The sequence below is a fragment of the Pleurodeles waltl genome, chromosome 4_2 (genome assembly GCF_031143425.1).
Source record: "Pleurodeles waltl isolate 20211129_DDA chromosome 4_2, aPleWal1.hap1.20221129, whole genome shotgun sequence".
Lineage (NCBI taxonomy): Eukaryota > Metazoa > Chordata > Amphibia > Caudata > Salamandridae > Pleurodeles > Pleurodeles waltl.
The window spans coordinates 446,152,689-446,175,029 of record NC_090443.1 but is presented as its reverse complement, the minus strand read 5'-3'; the positions used below and the strand labels follow the sequence as shown (position 1 = coordinate 446,175,029).

The following is a 22,341-nucleotide window of genomic DNA, read 5'->3' as shown; positions in this document are numbered from 1 at the left end:
CAGTTGCTATTCATTCAATTCCCGCTCACGGGGACGGTGAACACTGTCTCTTTGTACGTCTCTTCGTACAAGGCGTCTTTTAACTGCGTGTCCCACCTGACCAATGCAAACTAGGCAGTTACAGGAGCCGGGGCAGTTTGCAGGCCCTTAAAGGCGCAGTATTAAGACGTGGAGGCGTGGCGGTGCATGTCCACGTGAAAGAGTTAGAGCAGCCGCGAGAGCCAGTGGACCAGTTGCAGTATCCACATTTTCTTCTCTAACTGCTCCTAGGAAAAGGTCTCGGAGACAGTGAAGCCTGTCGAAATATAGTCACTGTAATTATCTCTGGGTTTATAAACCGCCGTGTAATAAATCTAAATAGCAAAAATAACTGATGAAAACATAATAGCAGAGAACCAGGTCGATCAAAAAAAAGATAACGATTAGGCTGATACGTGGGAAAGTGATAGTGTATGAGAAGGGTTAACTTTAAAATAGGGTAAGAATTAGGAAATATAAAGGTAGGTTAGGAGTTCGCATTTAACGAGAAAAGCGAAATGCACAAGTAGAGCAAACGTAGTGAAAAGGGTGGCAGGAGTTTCCCCTACTTGAATAAATAAAATAAATGGCGGAAAATCCGAGATCCGAATTGAATTCCTTTAATAAATATATTAATGGATTTTGATATACCAAAAAAAACAGCTCCAAGGTTATTGAAAGGTGAACAATCTGGTAATAATTAGTGCTCCAGAGAAAATCTGGAACCCTTCTTTTGGCCCTACCAGAGCCCACATTCCATTCGCCTTGCTAGTTAGTCCACTCTTCTGGTGTGCTCCTATTCCTCACTGCCTCAGCCTCTTTCTGTATCTTCCTTTTTGTGGTCTTACCTGCCCATCAACTAGCCAAAGACGTGCTTCTAAAAACCAGGTGTGTGCATCTCAAGACAATCTCGCTGTTCTGGGTGCAGCCTGACTCCAGTGCAAATCTTGCAGTTTGCAGGATGGATTACACTCGGTTGCTGTACAGATGATCTTTGCAAAAATTAACCTGACGAAGAAAAGATCTCTTGCAGCCTTTCGCTAGGTATAAAACTAGTCTTGCTCGGTTATTGGATCTTTCAATGTCTTGGCAGAGTAGCACCCCATGGTACATTTATTTTAAGTGTGTCTATTGTTTCTATTAAGTTAAGGTGTCTGCCTGCATTGAGCAGTTTTCTAAAAGCTATGCTTTGACTGTCTATCTTCGACGTCCTTCAGGGGCTGGGCTTCTGGCACTTCCTAGCTCCCCTTTCTCTGTACTAAGTACATGAAAGCAAGGGGCGTTTAAAGTTTTAGGCCCCCATCCACCTGCCAGCATATTTTCCAAACTTTAACACGATTGCCCTTTGCACACTGGAAAGCTTTGCTAGCTCACCAATCTCCTCATATTAAACCCAACCGAGTTGGAAGATGTTTGAGGACGTTTCTCGGAAGGTTCCACTTGCAGTGCTTTAAGTGCCTCGTGGCACAGCACAGGAAAATAACACTGTTTTCTGTGACCTATGCAGAGCCATTTTTGCTAATTAAGGATGTATGCAACATTAATTGCAACAGTTTCTATTGTGATGTGAATGTGGCAAAGAAAAAAAATGTGGCAACCTTTGTGAAGCTGGATATTTTTTTGTGGAATGTTGCATAACATTTTCGTATATCACTAACGGAAAAAAACAACAGGAAAAAAATGGCTACGACTTCATTCATATCAGGTTTGCTTTCCGGATAGAGATCTCTCTCTTTGCACAAAGCACACATTTCACTCTCAGATGCTTTACATTGTGTGTTCACCCTTACACACACACATTCTGGACGGATGCCTTTTTCTGCCCATTATTATTACTAGATATAATTCTGTCTGTACTCGTATTGATAGCAGTTGATTCTTGGGCTCTTTTGTCCTTTTCCTAACATCAAACACTAGGGCTGTTTTTTTTTATTTATTTTTTTTAACGCATTTTCAGTTGACCGAAGTGAGCTCTTTTGCCTCTGAGTAGGGCTAAACTTAATAAATGCACATATTTACCTTTCTTCTTCTTGTTCTGCCACAGTCCGGAATCCTCCTGTGGAACCTTCACGCTATGTCTACATCCCACCCAAGGTCCCGGACAAGATGGGGTTAGATGAGGTAAGACCTGTTTCAACTCTTCATGCTGTCAGGAATACGAGTTCAGAGCAGAAGAAAACGATGGCAGTATCTTCTCTACTGACATTGTGCATGACTGCACATCTCCATTTAGTGCTAATCTGAAGGCCCCAGAGCTGAAGTTTTTGTGCTCTTTGGATTGGTTTGTGTCCTTGGCTCGTCCTCTGAATGCCAGCACTGGCCATGATTGTGGAGTGCCGTCAGCCTGTGATCTTGTATTATGCACTCCGCAAACGTCTGTAAGCAAGCTAATTTTTGAGGCTGCTGTCAGGTGGTTGCTCCAGGACCTGCTGATCACTTGGGACACTCATGGTTCTGATGGAGTCGGTGGGTAGAATGTGGCTTGTTCATAGTTTTGTGAATGATTCAGAAGTGTCATTTGTGGTTGATTCTCGTGTGGCCTGCTCTTTCAGACACCCTTGGCTTCCAATGTGACAGTCTTAATTCCTATGAAAATGGGTTCCGTTGTGATGTTTGTGATGGTAAAGGCCTACATCAGGCGGTGGAGTAGGGGAAGTGGGGCGTTCAAGAATAGTGGGTAGTATTTGTTGTGGTTGATTTGCTGGCAGTGATGATTGTTTTTGCTTTTTGAGGGGTTCTCTGGCAGAGGTGCTCTCTGGGATGTGACCTTCTGTCGAGCGGGTTCTGCAGGTTACACTTTTTTATTATGACAGGGCCTGTGGTGCAGAAGTTGTGTTTTTTAACAACTGCTAAGTCTTATGTACCTGAGTCTCTAGCAGAACCAATGTGTTAAGAGGTTCTCAAGCAAGTCCAAGAGATGGTGCTATGCCACGTGCAGACTGGGTCACAATAAAAGCTGTGGTTACGTGTTACAATCTTGCATTCCTCAGGTGTTCATGATTAATCTGAAGCACCGAACTGATCGTCGAGAGAAGATGCTGAAGGCTCTCTACGAGCAGCAGATCGAATGCAAGATAATTAATGCAGTGGATGGAAAGTAAGTGCAAGGTGCCGTGTCCCTGCATCCGTGCTCTAATTGTGACTATTCTAATTGAAATAGTGTTGGATGCTGAAAAATCCAGGGATTTCCACGTCACACCAAGAGGCTGGCTGACTAACGTCGCTGTGCTGTCCCTTTTGTTTACCACTCCAGTGGTTTGGGGAAGCTTGTTCCTGTGCTGCTGCCCAAACCATTGTGTAGATAGTGGCCAAACTCCTTTGACTGAGCAGTAATTAGCGAAGAGCCATGAAGCGTCCACAGTCCCTGGAATTGCCATCCTCTGCTTCCCTACTAACTGTGTTAGAGAATGATGGACAGATTTTTCAATGTTGTTACCAAGGTGTGAAACTTCAGATCGCAGAAACAAATTGATTTTTTGCTACTACCTCGAATGACACCACATTGACCAACTAGGTTAGATCTGTATGTTTAATTTAACTGTCCTCTACATCAGTGTAGTATAATAACAGCTACTTCATTCCTAATTCTAATACTCTAACCCTATATTTTCATTCATCTTGGGTCTAACCATAATCTAAGCCCAACTTTGATCCTTTATCTTCCTACTTTTACCTTAAAACAATCCCAAACCTTACCCCCACCGTTTCTTACCCTGAACATTATGTAAGTTTTTGCCCTAAATTTACCATTCTCTAAACCCATGCTGAGCTCTAAACTTAAGTTCAACTTACTCTACTACTACACACACCGACTGCTGGTTGCCAGTAGGTAATTGTAGTTAGGACCTAGTTTCCATGCGAAAAGCGTTTCGTGACTTGTAATATTGTAACTATAATACGTTTGACAAATCTTCAGGAAATTTTCCCCCAAAATGCCCTGCTGTGTCTTATTGTGTGTGGTAAGTTTGGGGCTGATTTGTCAAGTGGGTGTCGAGAAAAAGGGGGTGAGGGGAGGCAAGATAACATGCGTTTCCCACATTAATTCCCATAGTGATTTTTAACACGACACCGGCCTGAACTGCTGTACGGAAATAAACTAAATTTGGCAGTAAGGTACAGCTTGGTCTAGAAAGCGCCCTTTTTGTTATGTGGTGTAAATCTGTTCAGTAGTTTCTGAGAGATTTCAAGACAACCAAATTTGTATCTCTAGAGGCGCAAACATTTAGCAAATTTTCACAATCTTGTGCAGTGTTCGGATTGGCTGCCAGCACTTCAACCAGGAAGTGGTGATAGCCATTTTGGGAGTCTGACTCAGCCAAGTCCCCCAAAAAATGTTTTAAAAAAGGGGGTTTGGTGGGTCAGGGTAGGAATACCCTATTCCCCTAGCCTTGTCACTAGGGCCCCTGGGAACCCACCATGGATAAAAAATAAAAAATAAACCATTGCCACAAAATCGCAGCAGATTCCCGAATTTGTGGCAAAAAAAATAAATAAATAAATGAAGTCTCCTGCGCTTGATAACTATTTGCCCCTCCCCCCCCCCCCCCCCCCCCCCAGGTGGACCAGGTCAGGGGGGCATATGAATATAGTTAAAGTTAAGGAGCACGGGGTCCTCCTTCTAGGGTTCTGTTTAGGCCCTGGGACCACCACCTCCCTGGGGCTTTATGTAAATATGGGAGGGGGGCTGCATGGACCTCTCAATCGGGCTCAGTGAAGCGCTGGAGACTACCACCTCCCCGGTGCATTATTCATAACGAGGGGGGGGGGGGGAATATGCGGACCCACTTATGGGGCTTAAATATGCCACGGGAACCACCCACCTCCCGGGGCAAAGTAATATTTTAAAAAAAGAAGGGGGGGGCATCTCTCCCCCTACATCCTCTTCCTGAGCCATATATGGCCCTAGGGCTGGCCCATGCCAATTAAATGAGGGGGGCATGTAGCCCCCCACCCACCCACTGGAGCCATTAATGGCCCTGGGACCACTAACCCACCCCCCTTTGGCTTGCTCCTGCTATCTCCGAAGGTGCCCAGCCTCAGGCGATAGCTGTTTGCTTTTGCTTGGAGGGAGCTGTAAAATTGCTCCCACTTGCTGGGAGAGTTTTCATCTTTTTCCCTGCTCACTGTCATGCAGACAAGGAAACAGGTGAGATTGCTCCCGCATATTTAGCAGCTCCCTGCCTGCAGGAGCAAGGCAGGCTCCTGCAGGAGGCGGGGAGCTGGTTGGGACTGCGGGGGCCTTGAGGCTTCCCCCATGGTCCCCATCGTTGAAAACTATGTGTCCTAGGTTTCCCGAGTGCATAGCCAAGGCAAAGAAAGTGTGTTTCTCTGCAGTTTCACCTTGCAGAGTTATCTGTAATCCTAAATGGAGGTGTTTGCATCCTTGCTCTTTCAAGCGCAATATCTTATGTAGTGATACGAGCATGTAAAATGGCCTAGAAGCCGCACCTGTTTGACCCCCACTCCATATACATTAGTGGTATGCAAGGTGTTCCCGCTATTTTCCCAGGGTGATTGATGGATAGCTTACTAAAGGGCCGCCCGCCAGCCCTTCCCCCGCACAATTCCAACTGATTTTGGAGACGCGTTCTTGATGCACAGGAATATGATCACATCTCTACCAAACAAAAAAGCACTTACTTCTGTAAAGTACAAATCATCCTTGCATCTTGTGCATGGCCAAGGCATAGCAAGTGTGTTTTCTCTGCAGTTCCACCTTGAAAATCTTTTGAAATCCTTGATGGAGGTGTTTGGCTGCTTAATGGGGTTTTGTCATGAATATAAAAAGAGATGAAGGCCGTGCATGGGGTTGGGTGATTATAGGCACTGCAGCCATCCCAGGGCTGAAGGACGTGTGTGACAAAAGTTTGATGGTTATAGGAGGTAGACCATGTGGCCAACCCCGCCGCGCACAGCAGAAGGCCTTTTGTAGCTGGGTGCTTATAGGCAACCAACTCCCACTGCACACGGTGGAAGGCTGGCGTGGTGTGGGTTTGGTGCTTATAGGGGTTGGATTAACAAAGTAATTAAAATTATAAAATTACTTAACGTTAAAAAAAACATAGAAATTCACTGGAAAAAAACAAAGGTTACAGGGACGTTATAGTTGGGCTCACATTTCAAACATACAAAACCATAGAAATTCACCAGTTCTAGTTGGTTATTGCAAGTAACTATAACTCATGTCCTAAGGTAACTATAACTTGCGCCCTCACCATGCACTGCTAATTACCCCATATATTACATCAGTCATGACATCTTCTAAGGCATCATTGAAATTATCCCTGCAACATTTGCAATCATATTATCGAAGAGGAAACTGAGCATGGCGAGGGCGCAAGTTACCTTAGCGCAAGAGTCATAGTTACTTGAAGTAACCCTAAATGCTGAATTCCTACAGTTTTGTACATTTGAAATGTGAGCTGAACTATAACCTCCTTGAAGCTTTAAGTTTTTTAAAGTGAATATATATATATATATATATATCTGTGTGTCAAATCAGTGTTGTTGACATAATGATGTTTCATCCCTAACAGCCCCTTGTCTTGCTTGAATTGACACTTATTTCATAGCATTTGTGTTAACCACCCATCTTCCCTGATCATGGATATAGCACAATCACTTAATAGCTGCTTGTTTTTCAATGTGTGTCTTTATTTTCAAGTTTCTCTTAATTTTCGCAGTAAGTATGAAATAAAGCAGAATGCCTGCTATGCCTTCCCATAGCTCTCAATTGTTACCAGTGAGCGGGATTGCAGAATGCTGCCAGACAACTCTGTTCTGCCTACGTTGCTGAAAGCAACACACCATCCAAAATATATATTTTTCCTGTTCATTAGAAGTAAAAAAAAAACTAAACTGGACTCCTCATCCAGAATATTTTTTTCCTGTTCATTAGAAGAGGAAAAACTGGACTGGACTCCTCACCCCTTATCTTTTTACCTTTCTCAACAGTCCCCTGTCCTCATCAGCATACCGATCACTGTCTCGTGCTACTGAGGGCCTCCAAACTAGGACTCATAGGCATACCTAGCCTTGTCTTCAGTGAACCGGAAGGCATTCCATGCAGAGGCATGTGCATTACACTCCAGAACCACATTCTGGGTGTAAGGTATTGTCTACCTATCCACTCCCCTTTGAGATGTTAATAAATGTGGACTTCTTTACCTAAATATCGGTCTTTTGAAAAACCATTAAATGTAAAAAAAAAAAATAAAAAAAAATAATTGAAAAAACGAACAAAAGCAGAAGAAGTTTGAATCACCAAGGTCGTATTCCCAATGAGCAACTATACTCTAGATCGAAACCATTTAATAGCAAGTTGGTTGCTGGTCCTGAAGGGATACTGCTACCAGTAGAGCTGAAATCAACATAACTAGCTGATTATTTAAAACAAAAAAACACTCCCCTATTCAAATTTCCAATCAGAAATCGGTATAATTCCTTAGGAAGTAGTGTATCGTTTGACAGCGCAGAAGGATAACGCTTATCTTTCTGCAGACTTTGCATTACACAAAAGTCCACAGCTACAGGATATGATCCACCTTGTCCATTCAGGGTAAATTGTTCTATTGCATGGCCCAAGACTAGTCTCCACTGCAAGCTTCCTGAATTCCAGGAGCGCCGACTAGATGTGCCCAATGTGTCCCAGAAGACTCGTAGGATTCAAAGGGTGGTTACCTCTAAAGATTATTCTTGCATTCTCCATGTCTGTCTTTCTGGCACAAACCCATAATTTACACAGAAGTACTGATTTCTTCCTGTTACACATTTCAAGAGGGTAGCTGGTGATGGACTATTTCCCGACCTTCCTTTTTCTCAAGCTCTCTTGTAACACGGAAAACACCCCTGAAGAGGCTTGCAAAATCAGCACTTGTCCTCTCTGTTGTTGAGCGGAGAGATCTGACTCCTTGTCATTTCTGTGTGGAGACTCCTGGCCTGTTGGAGGAGATGGCTAGAGGGGGTACCTTGTCTTTCAGTGCACGGCTGGGAGCGCTCTTCCTCTAGGACCGTGGGTGGGTGCCTCCTGCCGGTAAGAGTGAGGGTAACTGCATCAGACCTTTCTTGTTGTCTGCTTTTGGAACGAGGATCCAGTCTACCTCTTAGCCTTCCTGCCAAGCTTTCCAGCGCTGCGCTTTGCACCCCGCAAAGAAGATACACGAACACCAAAACCACTGGCGGATATTAGTCCAGATTACCAAATCATTGAGAATTAAGCAAATGTACTGTAATTAATGCGACCGCCGCCCCCTACCAGAGTGATCGGCACAGAATTTTTTCCTGCCCTCAACTCAGTGTTGGGTCGGGGAATGGTTCTCAGGATATCATTCATGGCGCCATCCTCGCTTAATGGATCCATTTGAGCTTTTTTTCACAAATCCACTGGACAGCAATTTCCATGAGGAGTGAGCGCCCCAGTCAGAATAGAAAGGAGCTAGTAAGGGTCGCCTACCGTGAAACTGTCTTTACGCAGAGACACAGGTGCAGCACGTTGTACAGGAAGTGGAGCTAAGATTAAGGTTCGGATGTGTGAAAGGGAACCCAAGAGTTCAGGACTATGAAAACTAGCTGGAAGTAGTGCAGAGTGAGGAATACTGGCACGTAGAAAGGCAGATGATTATTAATGAGGGAATGGAGGTGGTCTGCCTGAAAAACTTCTAGGAATATATTGCTGCCCAGCAGGCACCTGTTTGGAAATCAAACGATGCAGTGCCCGCCTGGCACCATAAACCAGGGTAAATAGCCCAGCTTGTTTGGCGAATGGGGTCAGAAACTTTCAGGGACAGGTCAGAAAAAGAAAGACAGGCACAATCTGGGAAGAAAGACAGGCAAAATCTGGGTAAGGGGTTGCCATCTGCGAAGGACGTGCACGGAGGTTTAAGGAACTCTGGGTTTGATAGGCAGATCTACTCTGCAAGGAAGCGTATCTCTGGTTTTGGCTCATTTCCATCTCCCAGCAACGCACTGCTGTGGCCAATAAGCAGCTTGCACTGCTCATCTGCGGATCCCAAACTGCCATCAGCTGGATACCTGGGAGAGGGCCAACAGGTAGATCAGTGGCATTCTGGTCAATGGGCACCTGTACTATATGCACAGACATTCTGAAAGATTGTTCGTTTATTGTGTGTGTGTTTTTTTTCTTTTCTTTTGTGTTTTTTTTTATTCCACATTTCCATTCAAAGACTGTGAGAAAGTAGCCTCTTTCTAGCCTTGTTACCCCCACTTTTGGCCTGTTTGTGAGTGTATGTCAGGGTGTTTTCACTGTCTCACTGGGATCCTGCTAGCCAGGGCCCAGTGCTCATAGTGAAAACCCTATGTTTCAGTATGTTTGTTATGTGTCACTGGAACCCTGCTAGCCAGGACCCCAGTGCTCATAAGGTTGTGGCCTATATGTATGTGTTCCCTGTGTGGTGCCTAACTGTCTCGCTGAGGCTCTGATAACCAGAACCTCAGTGGTTATGCTCTCTCATTTCTTTCAAATTGTCACTAACAGGCTAGTGACCAATTTTACCAATTTACATTGGCTTACTGGAACACCCTTATAATTCCCTAGTATATGGTACTGAGGTACCCAGGGTATTGGGGTTCCAGGAGATCCCTATGGGCTGCAGCATTTCTTTTGCCACCCATAGGGAGCTCTGACAATTCTTACACAGGCCTGCCACTGCAGCCTGAGTGAAATAACGTGGACGTTATTTCACAGCCATTTTACACTGCACTTAAGTAACTTATAAGTCACCTATATGTCTAACCTTTACCTGGTAAAGGTTAGGTGCAAAGTTACTTAGTGTGAGGGCACCCTGGCACTAGCCAAGGTGCCCCCACATTGTTCAGGGCGAATTCCCCGGACTTTGTGAGTGCGGGGACACCATTACACGCGTGTACTACATGTAGGTCACTACCTATATGTGGCTTCACAATGGTAACTCCGAATATGGCCATGTAATATGTCTATGATCATGGAATTGCCCCCTCTATGCCATCCTGGCATAGTTGGCACAATCCCATGATCCCAGTGGTCTGTAGCACAGACCCTGGTACTGCCAAACTGCCTTTCCCGGGGTTTCACTGCAGCTGCTGCTGCTGCCAACCCCTCAGACAGGCTTCTGCCCTCCTGGGGTCCAGCCAAGCCTGGCCCAGGATGGCAGAACAAAGGACTTCCTCTGAGAGAGGGTGTTACACCCTCTCCCTTTGGAAAATGGTGTGAAGGCAGGGGAGGAGTAGCCTCCCCCAGCCTCTGGAAATGCTTTCATGGGCACACATGGTGCCCATTTCTGCATAAGCCAGTCTACACCGGTTCAGGGACCCCTCAGCCCTGCTCTGGTGCGAAACTGGACAAAGGAAAGGGGAGTGACCACTCCCCTGCACCTCCCCTGGGAGGTGCCCAGAGCTCCTCCAGTGTGCTCCAGACCTCTGCCATCTTGGAAACAGAGGTGCTGCTGGCACACTGGACTGCTCTGAGTGGCCAGTGCCAGCAGGTGACGTCAGAGACTCCTTCTGATAGGCTAGCAACACCTGAAGGAGCCTATCTTCTCTCCTAAGTAGCCAAACCCTCTTTTCTGGCTATTTAGGGTCTCTGCTTTGGGGATTCCTTAGATAACGAATGCAAGAGCTCATCCGAGTTCCTCTGCATCTCTTTCTTCACCTTCTGCCAAGGAATCGACTGCTGACCGCGCTGGAATCCTGCAAAACTGCAACAAAGTAGCAAAGACGACTACTGCAACTCTGTAACGCTGATCCTGCCGCCTTCTCGACTGTTTTCCTGGTGGTGCATGCTGTGGGGGTAGTCTGCCTCCTCTCTGCACTAGAAGCTCCGAAGAAATCTCCCGTGGGTCGACGGAATCGTCCCCCTGCAACCGCAGGCACCAAAGAACTGCATCACCGGTCCCCTGGGTCTCCTCTCAGCACGATGAGCAAGGTCCCTTGAATCCAGCAACTCTGTCCAAGTGACTCCCACAGTCCAGTGACTCTTCAGTCCAAGTTTGGTGGAGGTAAGTCCTTGCCTCCCCACGCCAGACTGCATTGCTGGGAACCACGACTTTTGCAGCTACTCCGGCCTCTGTGCACTTCCGGCGGAAATCCTTTGTGCACAGTCCACCCTGGGTCCACGGCACTCTAACCTGTATTGCACGACCTCCTAAGTTGTTCTCCGGCGACGTGGGACTCCCTTTGTGCGACTTCGGGTGAGCACCGTTTCACGCATCCTCGTAGTGCCTGTTTCTGGCACTTCTGCGGGTGCTGCCTGCTGCTGAGAGGGCTCCTTGTCTTGCTCGACGCCCCCTCTGTCCCCAGACGCAATTGCCGACATCCTAGTCCCTCCTGGGCCACAGCAGCATCCAAAAACACTAACCGCACGATTTGCAGCTAGCAAGGCTTGTTGGCAGTCTTTCGGCGGGTAAACACTTCTGCACGACTCTCCAGGGCGTGGGGGATCCATCCTCCAAAGGGGAAGTCTCTAGCCCTTGTCGTTCCTGCAGAAACCACAGCTTCTACTGTCCAGTAGCAGCTTCTTTGCTCCCACAGCTGGCATTTCCTGGGCATCTGCCCATCTCCGACTTGCTTGTGACTTTTGGACTTGGTCCCCTTGTTCCACAGGTACCCTCGACTGGAAATCCATCGTTGTTGCATTGTTGGTTTGTGTCTTTCCTGCAGAATTCCCCTATCACGACTTCTATGTCCTTTGGGGAACTTTAGTGCACTTTGCACTCACTTTTCAGGGTCTTGGAGTGGGCTATTTTTCTAACCCTTACTATTTTCTAATAGTCCCAGCGACCCTCTACAAGGTCACATAGGTTTGGGGTCCATTCGTGGTTCGCATTCCACTTTTGGAGTATATGGTTTGTGTTGCCCCTATCCCTACGTGTCCCCATTGCATCCTATTGTAACTATACATTGTTTGCACTGTTTTCTAATACTATTACTGCATATTTTGGTATTGTGTACATATATCTTGTGTATATTTGCTATCCTCATACTGAGGGTACTCACTGAGATACTTTTGGCATATTGTCATAAAAATAAAGTACCTTTTATTTTTAGTATATCTGTGTATTGTGTTTTCTTATGATATTGTGCATATGACACTAGTGGTACTGTAGGAGCTTCACTCGTCTCCTAGTTCAGCCTAAGCTGCTCTGCTAAGCTACCATTATCTATCAGCCTATGCTGCTAGACACCCTATACACTAATAAGGGATAACTGGGCCTGGTGCAAGGTGCAAGTACCCCTAGGTACTCACTACAAGCCAGTCCCGCCTCCTACAAAGAAGAGCACCACTACTAAAGACACAGCAGCCTTGGTTTCCGAGACACGCTTGCCAGGGCCTTCCCTTCACTTATCAGTCCCTCACCTTTGTCACCGCTCTTTCCTCCCCCACTCCTTTCCTTGTCTTCACCTCCTTCACCGGTCTCAGTTTTGCGTGACTACTTGAGCATGGAGTCTGCATCTAGATGCATCAGGTCACTAGAGTTTAATTGGTAAAATGCAATTCCTCAAAACGCAATTCCTCAAAACCAGTTCTGCCCTTTCCCTCTTAACTTTTTCCCTCCTGCTTCGTCATCTTGTGGGTGTCCTCTCCCCACTTGCACTTTTTCGGTGTCCTCTGTGGGGTTTGACACACGAGTACCAACTGACGTAATTGAAGCAGAATAATTAGTCTACCCCTCGGTTTGCTCCATGTAGGCAGGACACAGCTCTTTCAGGAAAGGGGTTTCCTACAAATCCATGTTTTCAGTTGTTAGCCCGGTTGCTTTACTTGAAAGTAGTTGGGGCTATAACTCCCAGAATGCACCACAGCAAGTGCCTGGAACTAGAAAATAGATGACCGGGCAAGGGGCCCAAAGCCAATGACCTGTGACCAAGTACGCTCTGTTCAGTGCCTTGTTTTCCGGAGACATCCTTCCCTGTTGCCATATTCGTTGTCAGATTAGTTCTTTCCCAAATCGTGTCTTTCGTTTCCCTTCACATGCATCCTTTGACCATTTTCCAAAGCAGCTGTTTTGATGCAACATAGTTCTGTGTTCTACTCTCCCCAGACGCAGGCTAGGGAGAGAGTCGTCTTGGCGGATGCTTTAGTTTCCATGGGTAATAGAATATTTGAGTCATACCAAAGTATTTGAGCATGATGCATATGTTTGGATAGGAAAGGCAGAAACCTTGTACTTCGAGAGAGGCTCCTGAAAGTGGTGACACATACGCTTTGTCTTTCAGGGCTCTAAACACAAGCCAGGTAGATGCTATGGGTATCAAGATGCTGCCAGGGTACCAAGACCCGTACCACGGGCGTCCACTCACAAAGGGCGAGCTGGGCTGTTTCCTCAGCCACTACAACATTTGGAAAGAGGTGAGTGGCTAGCACGGATAATGGGTTCTCATTATAGTCCTCCTCGCATAGTGCGCAGTCTCTATTCCAGACTTTTGTATATAATTTCTTCCTTGTGACTATTTCTTGCACTAGCGTTTTGCCCTCTGCCAGGTTCACAGCCGGAACCTAGACTCTAATCCAATGATGCCCACAACTTGTGGTTCATCTCTGTGCCCATTGAGGGCTATGTGGGGCAGTTCCATTCTAGAGCATCTAAAAAAAAGTGCCACAGACATGCAGCGTAGCTCACTTTTTAGTGGCACTTTTCAGGATGCGCTAAAATGGACCCACCCCACATAGGCCTCCCTGTAACCTTCTCACTTCACCAAGGCAAGCTCCATGGGGCTAAGTAACCTTTTATGCCCTACCTCTGGTGACCTTTGGCATTGCACAGAGAAAGCACTAGTGAGTTTCTCTTGCTTAATCCTCTGTCCCACAAGCATCGCCTGTAACCTAGCCCATACCGCTCGTGCCTTTCTCCTAAGCACGCTACCCTACCTTTAAGCCTTCACTTACCAAATCCCACCTTTGTACCGAGTCATGCTGTTACCAACCATATCTGATTCAGCCTAGTGCCCATAATCTGTCATAATAGCCCGTCTGGGGCAGAACATGATGATGGACAGCCTTCTTCCCCCTTCCTTGGCTGCAGTTCTGTGCTAGATGTGTTTTGAGCATGCTCGACTTGAAGTTCATGCCATGGGCTCATGACCTGAAAAATCCTATTCACCACCAAGCAGGTTATATTCTGAGACCCACGCAATATTGGGTTAAGTTTCTCCAGCATGGTCCTAACAATTATTTTCACTACAAACCCTTTAAAGTATGTGTCCTTTTTGCACATGATCATGCCCGGTCCTGCAATAACTGGTCTAGGTTACGTTTTTACCTAGTACTACTTGTCATTTCCCGTCCGTTGGAGACAGGCCTAGGGTGGAGAGTTTGTTTGCCCTGGGCGAATAGAAGGAAGGACCAGGTGGATGACTGGGCCGGTCTTTAGAGCACTGTAGAATAATGATGTTGTGATCAGTAACAGCGTGTGAGGGAGTTGATCCGTGATAAGAATAAAGTCCTTGTTTGAGATGTCGAGGTCACTCTCTGGTGCATCCAGCCACACTTTCTCCATGGTATTAATGAGTGTCTATTTCCTTGTGGCAGATAGTTGACAGAGGCCTGGAGAGGTCGGTCGTGTTTGAGGACGACCTGCGCTTTGAGATCTTTTTCAAGCGGCGCCTGATGAATCTCATGTACGAAGTGGCTGAAGAAGAGCTGGATTGGGATCTCATGTAAGCACAGTAACGTGAGATTTGATGGGCCATAGTGTGAGGTAGCACATGTAAAGGAAGCAAATGGAGAGGAGGGTGGTGAAGGATTTTGGGATCCCCTCCATCCTGCCAGTGAATGGTCTTTCTCAGTCTTGCCCAAGATGATATTTGCCTCTCCCTTTTTCTTCCTTAGTTACATTGGGCGCAAAAGGATGCAAGTGGAGCACTCTGAGAAGTCTGTTCCCAATGTCCGGAACCTAGTGGAGGCGGATTACTCCTACTGGACGTTGGCATATGCCATCTCGCTGCAGGGTGCAAGGAAGCTACTGGATGCAGAACCTCTAAGCAAGATGCTTCCAGTCGATGAATTCCTACCGATAATGTTCAACAAACACCCAGTGTATGATTCTGACATCTTCATTTTATTACAGAAGCGGGTAGATAGAAGGGTGTAGAGAAGCAGAGAGGAGGAAATGGCATATTTTAATTATAAGAGGACTTTAAAATAGGATTGACATGAACTGCCATGGAGAGCGGGGCAGCATCAGGCCAGTGCGGAGATGGTGCATGGAGAGATTGGTGCCATTGGGTGGCCACACTTTGGGTCACATAGTAGGCTAAAGGGTTGGGAATGTGTTGTGGAGCTGGAGGCATCATAGGAACACGGGTGATGGTCTGCAGGAGGAAGAGGGTATTTTGAGTAGAGAAGTGGCACAACACCCGAGATAAGAGTTGGTAGATTGGTAACTAGTAGGTGGTGGTTGAATGTGAGGGACTTAGAGTCGAAGGAGCAGTGTGGGGAGGTTAGTGTCACAGAGCTAGCAGGATTTGTTCTAAAACTCAGTTCATGCGAGGTAAAAAAAACATGAGGACAGGCAGGAGGTCGAGATCGCAAACTGGACAACCTGGTTCAGGAGACGATGCAAGGAGTAGGAATGACCCGCTTCCCGAGAGCCAGACGTGGTTGACTATGTGCATCATGAATAAGAGATTTAGGTAGGCTTAATGCAGCAAGTGAAGGGGACTCTGAGTTGACGAATGAAGGAATATGTTAAGACCTACAGGAAGGGTTCACAAATTGAGGGTGTGCTAGGGGGCTCAGATTTACTGCATAGGGAGCATGGAAAAAGCAGTAGCAGGCATAAGTAATGTGGTCAGTGCTGATTTTCTGCATGTTCTGTAGTGTTGAGCTGTCAACGCAGAACATCTAAAAAAATGTGAAGTGACAATGTCAAAACGTACCTGATCGTTTGCCACAGAATATCAATTAATAACCTTCGCCCTCAAAACGCAGAGCTTTTGCCATTAAAACCAAATCACGTGATTTTTGAAGTTCCCGAGAAAAAAGCTGTGACTTCAACTTGCTTCGCAGGTGCTTCTGTCAGGTTGGAGATTTAGGAAATTTTAGTCACCATGGTAAATCCCATTAAAAAAATTCAAATGCCTCTAAAGTGGTCTGGCTGAAAAACGAGGACAGTGATGTCTCAGTGCGTTAATGTTCATGAGTTTTGCAGCACCGGTAACATGTGAAAGAGTTTTCGTGGCTCCTGACCCCGACGTACTGTGGCAACGTTACATCTGATTTTTGTCTAGCATGGTTCAAGGTATCAAAACTCTGATTCTGGCTTGGGCTGCTTCAGAACGCTGTAGGGCTCAGGAGACCTCATCGAAAGGAGGAGGAAAGAGTGCTTAGTAGAGTTAATTTGCAACATGTACACAAATAAAAAAATATAACAAATTATTAAAAGTACATGCTGTGGAAACATATAGGGCCATTCAAAGCTGAAAGCAGCAGATAGGCAGTTTTAATACTCCCTGAAAATTTGTGTTTCAAGGTTTTTTGTTTTTGTGATTTATTTATTTTTTGACGTCACTCATTTTCCTTGGGTGGACCAGAAACTTCACATGGCTGGAAATAAGAATTTTTTGAAGGGTGAGCTCTCATTTTTAAAAACCTTAGCATGTGCTCACAATGAAAAAGCCTATTGGACGAGAACGATGCACGCAAAGTAAGCTTTGTTTACCAAGATTGGGTTTGCCTCGTGTGTCCTGATTTGTTTATGTGGAAGTTCCGTGCTACATCATGGGCTTTAGAGTGCACCTTCAGTGTGGCATCTCCACCGGGCCTCTGGCATCAGGACTAATGCCAGCGCACTCACCTATCTGCCTATTTTTTTGCTGGTTAAGTGGCACAGATGCCACTGCACCCCAGCCATCACTTAAGATAAATACTCTGCATGTTTTGAGGCTGTGGTCCTAACCGAAAATGCACTTCCCAGTTCGACACAGAGAAGGCAGTACACTTGTATTTTTTATTGCAAATAAAGGTACCCGGCTGATCCTGGGGCGCGGATGTGCAGTAACAGATGTACACAGAAAACCGATTCTACCCATACTGATGAACTGTACAAGGAAATCCAGCTCTCACTTCGGCCCTTTGCCTTTATATGCAGTGGATAAGCGCTGATCCTGCTCACCACAGGAGTGGGTGCAGCGAGCCCTAGGTTGTGCGCTCGACCAAAAGTAAAACAATAACTATAATCCAGGCTTGTTTTTTTTCTTTGCTCTGATAGGTGAGGCTAGAGTCATGTGTTTGAGGAGGGGAGATGCCTTTTAATGCACATTTCCTCTAGATCCCTCCACAAGTTGTCTATTTCGCTATAACATAATGTCTCTGGTGGAGACCCAGCACTGAGCGACCATAAATCTTTCAAACCACTGATTTCCCTGGCCTGATGGCATCCATCGATATGGAAGCAGTTTTATTTGACATGAGGAGGTTTTGCTTTCAGTGTAATTTCTCTGGAAAGAAAACATTCCAAATGTGACTCTTCCACTGTGGCATCAAACCTTGGAAGTGTTTCAGTTAGTGTCTCTGGTGACCGCTGGTACTGGAGCTAGGTTGCGCTGGCAGCGTAATACACCATCTAAACCATTCCTTGGAAACCTGCCATCACAAGTAGTCGACCCCTCTGCAGCCTTCTAAAAACCCATAAATTGGTTGAACTTTCTTTCTCTGCGACCCAGTGCGTAGAGAAGGCACTTTCTGCCCATAACTAGGGTTAGCTGGAATGTAGGGTGATGCATAGACGTCTGTCTGCATTGAACAGGTCACCTGGGTAGCAGGCAAGATGGAAGCACTGCAGAATGGTGGAAGAAACTCATTGAGCCGGGTGCAAATAGAGGGGGTTGATCATTTCTAGAGTAAGTTAGAGGGAAGCGGATGGTAGGCGTTAAATGGATGAAGCAGGGAATATTTTCAGTGTCTATATGGAAGTATTTAGAGAAATTTGTGAAAGATATGAAGAATGACTGGGGATCAGGGGTGGAAAAGACCGTGTTGCAGTGAAGGAAAACAGCTGTTTCAACCGCTCTATCCCTTGTTTCCATTTTCTTTAGCACAAAGTACATGGAGCATTTTGAAGTTCGGGACCTGAAGGCCTTTTCAGTTGAGCCGTTGCTGGTGTACCCTACGCACTACACGGGCGACGAAGGTTACATCAGTGATACTGAGACCTCGGTGGTGTGGAACAATGAGACACTGAAAACGGACTGGGACCGCGCCAAGTCACAGAAGACTCAGGAGCAGCAGGAGCTGCGCAGCGAGGCTAAGAACTCCGATGTCATTCAGTCTCCACTGGACAGTGCAGCTAGGGATGAGTTATGACCAAAAGAGAAGACAAGCGGAAGCTACGCCCAAACACAGAGGAATGCTGCATGGTCTGGAGAAGGTCAGCTCAGCAGTGACGGTACTTGGCAAAGAGCAGAATCTCTGTAGCGCCTCAGATCTATTAGACTCTGCTTTAGTGCCCCTTCTGTTTTATTAGCAGTATATGTGGGAGAGGTTGTCTGCGCTGAAGAAGGCCTCCTCAGTCTCCTGTTTCTGTTTGGGTTCTAGACTTATCTGACACTTTTTTCTCGGATCCGTTTGTTATGGGATGTGTAAATGAAAACATAGCAGACCCTTACCTGACGTTTTGGTCTGGAGAGGCAGCCATCGGACATTGGAAAAGAGCATTGCCCACCCTTACACGCCTCCACTCAGGATTTTGGTCTGGAACCAGCTGTGTATATCAGCATGTGGGATTTGAGGCCATGGTCCTTTGACGGATCTGCAGCAGGCCAGCTTTGCACCCCAAACTGAACGCTATGTTAGGTCCTTCAATAGATGCTCTGACACCCCGTCACTTCTGGGAGCCCACCATTCTTGTTGTTTTTGGAATTTGACTTTTGGGGTTTGCGCCAAAGAACAGGAATTACTAATTCATGCCTTATCACTCCACGTCTAGTCAGCTAGACTGCCCCAGTCTTGCCTATTTGGTCTGTCTTTGTTGCTCTGCAACACTTCTCCAGTGTGCTTTGGGTGATTCCTCATTCCTTTGTATGCTCTGTCCACCATTATTTTCTGATGTCATCAACAGTCTGTTTTTGATCTTCATGTAGTTCTGTCCTCTAGTTATTTCATTCCTCTCTAACTCTCTGCGCTCCCCCATCCCTATCGCTCACTTTTCAGTGTAATTTTCTCTTACTTTTTCATATACTTTCTTCTTCTCCATAGTTCACGTCTTTTGTGCATTTGTTTTCTTTATAGTCCCATTCCACTAAATCTTAATGGCCTATTTTCCTTTCCTTATTCTATCCTCTCTAGCATGTGCAACTTGGCTCACACTCTTGCCAGGCAAAGTACCAAAGGTTTAAGAGTATACCTATAGAAAGATCCACTCAAGGACTTTGTGGACATGCCTATGCGCAAGTATGCCACGTATAAAGTATGGCACACTGACACTGCTTCTACAACAGCCAATATCATGCTATAGAAACAAAGTCCTGCACCATCACAAGGCACTAATGTGGCTCATAAGTTAAGGAAAAAGCTTATGGACCAAGAGTAGGTGCGTTGTCATAAAAGTAACTTTATTCCTCTTTCGTGTGCTCAGGTTGTTTGTGGTTATGCCTTTGTAATAGAGCATTGTCATAAAACGTGACTTTTTTTTTTTTCTCCTTACTTGGCCAGATTGCTTTCCTCTACTGTAAGGGCTCACTCTCACTCTCTCTCTCTCTCTCTCTCTCTCTCTCTCTCTCTCTCTCTCTCTCTCTCTCTCTCTCTCTCTCTCTCTCTCTCTCTCTCTCTCTCTCACTATGAGACTTCCTGGTCCCAATAGCATTTCCTCTCCATCCTCAACTAGCTTTCTTCAGTTTCACATCTTTTCGACGTCTGATTTGTCACTTTCTGTCCCTTTACTCTATTCCCTTTTTGCTATTTCTCCTTTGTATTCCCACCCATTGTAGGCTTGAGTCTCTTGAACCATTTTACCTCTAGAAATGTTGTCTAGGCTCCCTGTACGTACTGTCATGCACGCTGTCACCTTTCTTTTTCCTCTTTGGTACGCTGCTTACTTGTATGCACGTCACCCCTGCTTGTAGGATTTGGTGCTCTCTCCATCGCACATCTTTGCACAGCCTCTTGTCTTTACCCCTGCAAGCCATGTTGGACTAGGAAGCCTTGAGTGCTTGGCATGATGTCCCTATGCCCTCCCATAACCAAGCACACTAGGAAGCATGACTTCCATCTCTTCTTGACGCTTTAATCTTTTCTGTTCTATCTCCATAATTTGGGGCTTCCTGGTTGCATTAGTGAATTCTTTGACTTTTCGATTATAGTTAAGCTTCTGTGCCTGCACACTTGTTTGCTTTTTACATCCACTCCCTTTACTTACCTTTTGTACGTTCTGCTTCCACCTTGCTATATTCTCTTCGGATTCTCCATCAGTCTTACAAGTACTTCTTTGCTCACTCTTTATCACTTCGTCTGACTCTGCTAGTCCTCTGGCTTTGTGTGACTTTCTTCATTTCCACCTTACGGTGCCGTTTTCCCAGTTTTCACCACTAGTCTGGTACTGAAGTGTAATAAGTTGGTCTTGGAGGCATCTATTTCCCACACCACTCCTGGGTCAGGATAAAAGTAGGGTGCAGGGAAGGGCTCGCGAGGAGAGGGAGCAGAGTGCCAGGACATGCACTCTGCTCCCTCTCCTCGTGTGCCCTTCCCCGCACACTAGTCATCTCTTATCACAATTTATGGACAAAGCCAGTGTTTAGATAGTGGTGTGAAGTAATGTCTTACAGTAGAATTGGCCTAAATGCCAAAGAGTTGAGACCAACACGTGCTTATTTAATACCCTTAAGAATAACTCATCTGAAAAAGGAACTTGAAGGAAGCCAGCTACTAATAAAGACATGCAGCTTTAAAAATGAGTGGCATGCCTGCTTTCTCCAGCCCAGAGTTTCAACACTTTAGTTCTGGTAATGTGTTCTCTTTGGGGCTATCTCTGAGTGACTGACGTTGCACCCACCAGCGACCAATTGGGACCTCACTGTTATATCAATTCAGCCTGTGGTTTGTACTGCACTAAATGTCTAGTCCTAAAAGCTTCCAGCAGTCACTGTTTGCTTTTCCTTTATGTCCCGACTTCATCCTTTTGAAAAGGTCACCGTCTTTTACTTCAACTCTTCATCCCGCCACTCGCACTAAACAACCCCACTATAAGGTTTAGCCATCACAACATCCTATTAATGCACCCAAAGAAGATCCATCTGCTACACAGCCATATCGGATGTTTAATTCCACTATACAAGGTACTGTCAGTCTTAAGCTCACCCTTCCCCACGAGGTGAACTAGTGTAAGAAAAGTTCTGAGATCCTCTGTGAGGCTCAAAAAGCTTGCATCAAACACTAGCCATACCCTGGGCCCTGATGGACAGAACAGAGTAACCTAAACTATCCTGATCACGTCTTGGCATGTGCGTCAACCCTTTCCAGGAATAGTTACAAACTATGAAAATAACAGAGTCCATGTAAAAGTGATGGTGAAGTGTCAAAGTCCTGTTGCAGACTGCTGGTACTTTTCAGCAGGAGTAATATTTATTTTACTGGCTCTCTGATTGTAAAGGTCAGTGACTCCAGAAGTGCTTTAAAGGCTACTAGAAGGGCAGCTTTTGATTCCAGGACCATTTGCCTTTCACTGACAAGTACACCTGACTGCCAACTGCAGGCCTCTTTTTCATAAATTATCTTGTAGTCAAAACGTTTTGGCACTGTTTGGATATAAAATACATGCTCTGCACATACTTGAGGGCACAATTCCGACTACTGAGCGTAACATTTGGCTCCAGCACTGTTGAGTATTTCCTTTCAAAGTGTATCATCTTTCAGACTGGCGCTCTCACACTTAACTATACTCCTTTATCTTGTTGGCCCTTTTTTGTGTGTCTCCATTTCTGATGTATGCTTATTCCCATGTTTCTCACCTTGTGAATACCCTCAGGTGCCGGATTGACTCTGTAAACAACCTTTTCAGAATAGCTTTCAAGTACCACCAAGTGGTGGCAGATCACTTGGCCCGTTCAGGAAATTGACTCCAGCTTATGTACAGCACTTATTTCAGTTCCTGTTTTTCCAAGTCTTAGTGATGTAGGTTGGAAGCTTTTCTTGAGTTATTTGAAATTTTAACACTGCTTGTTCAGAAGACTAGATCAGTTGTCACATCTTGTTGTATTGGGCTTAAAGCCCTGCTGCAAGCTTTTATCTGTGTTTGACCCATATTCCATTTTCACATTTCCTTCAGTGTGCAACTCCTGGGTATCCATGCACCCACAGATCATTGCTGAGCTAGAGGCTAACTTATTCTTCGCACCCCC

At 45.7% G+C, this 22,341-nt stretch overlaps 1 protein-coding gene across 1 annotated transcript in view; it reads left to right on the top strand.

Moving 5' to 3' along the window:
• COLGALT1 (collagen beta(1-O)galactosyltransferase 1) overlaps positions 1 to 19,569 on the top strand; it is a 59,871-nt gene extending 40,302 nt beyond the window's left edge. Inside the window, exons 7-12 of the mRNA XM_069231740.1 lie at positions 2,063 to 2,139; positions 3,009 to 3,115; positions 13,228 to 13,360; positions 14,540 to 14,667; positions 14,840 to 15,046; positions 18,046 to 19,569. Coding sequence (XP_069087841.1) covers positions 2,063 to 2,139; positions 3,009 to 3,115; positions 13,228 to 13,360; positions 14,540 to 14,667; positions 14,840 to 15,046; positions 18,046 to 18,313 — 920 coding nt within the window. The 3' untranslated portion in view covers positions 18,314 to 19,569. The remainder of the gene's footprint in view (positions 1 to 2,062; positions 2,140 to 3,008; positions 3,116 to 13,227; positions 13,361 to 14,539; positions 14,668 to 14,839; positions 15,047 to 18,045) is intronic.
• Positions 19,570 to 22,341: the final 2,772 nt, after the last annotated feature.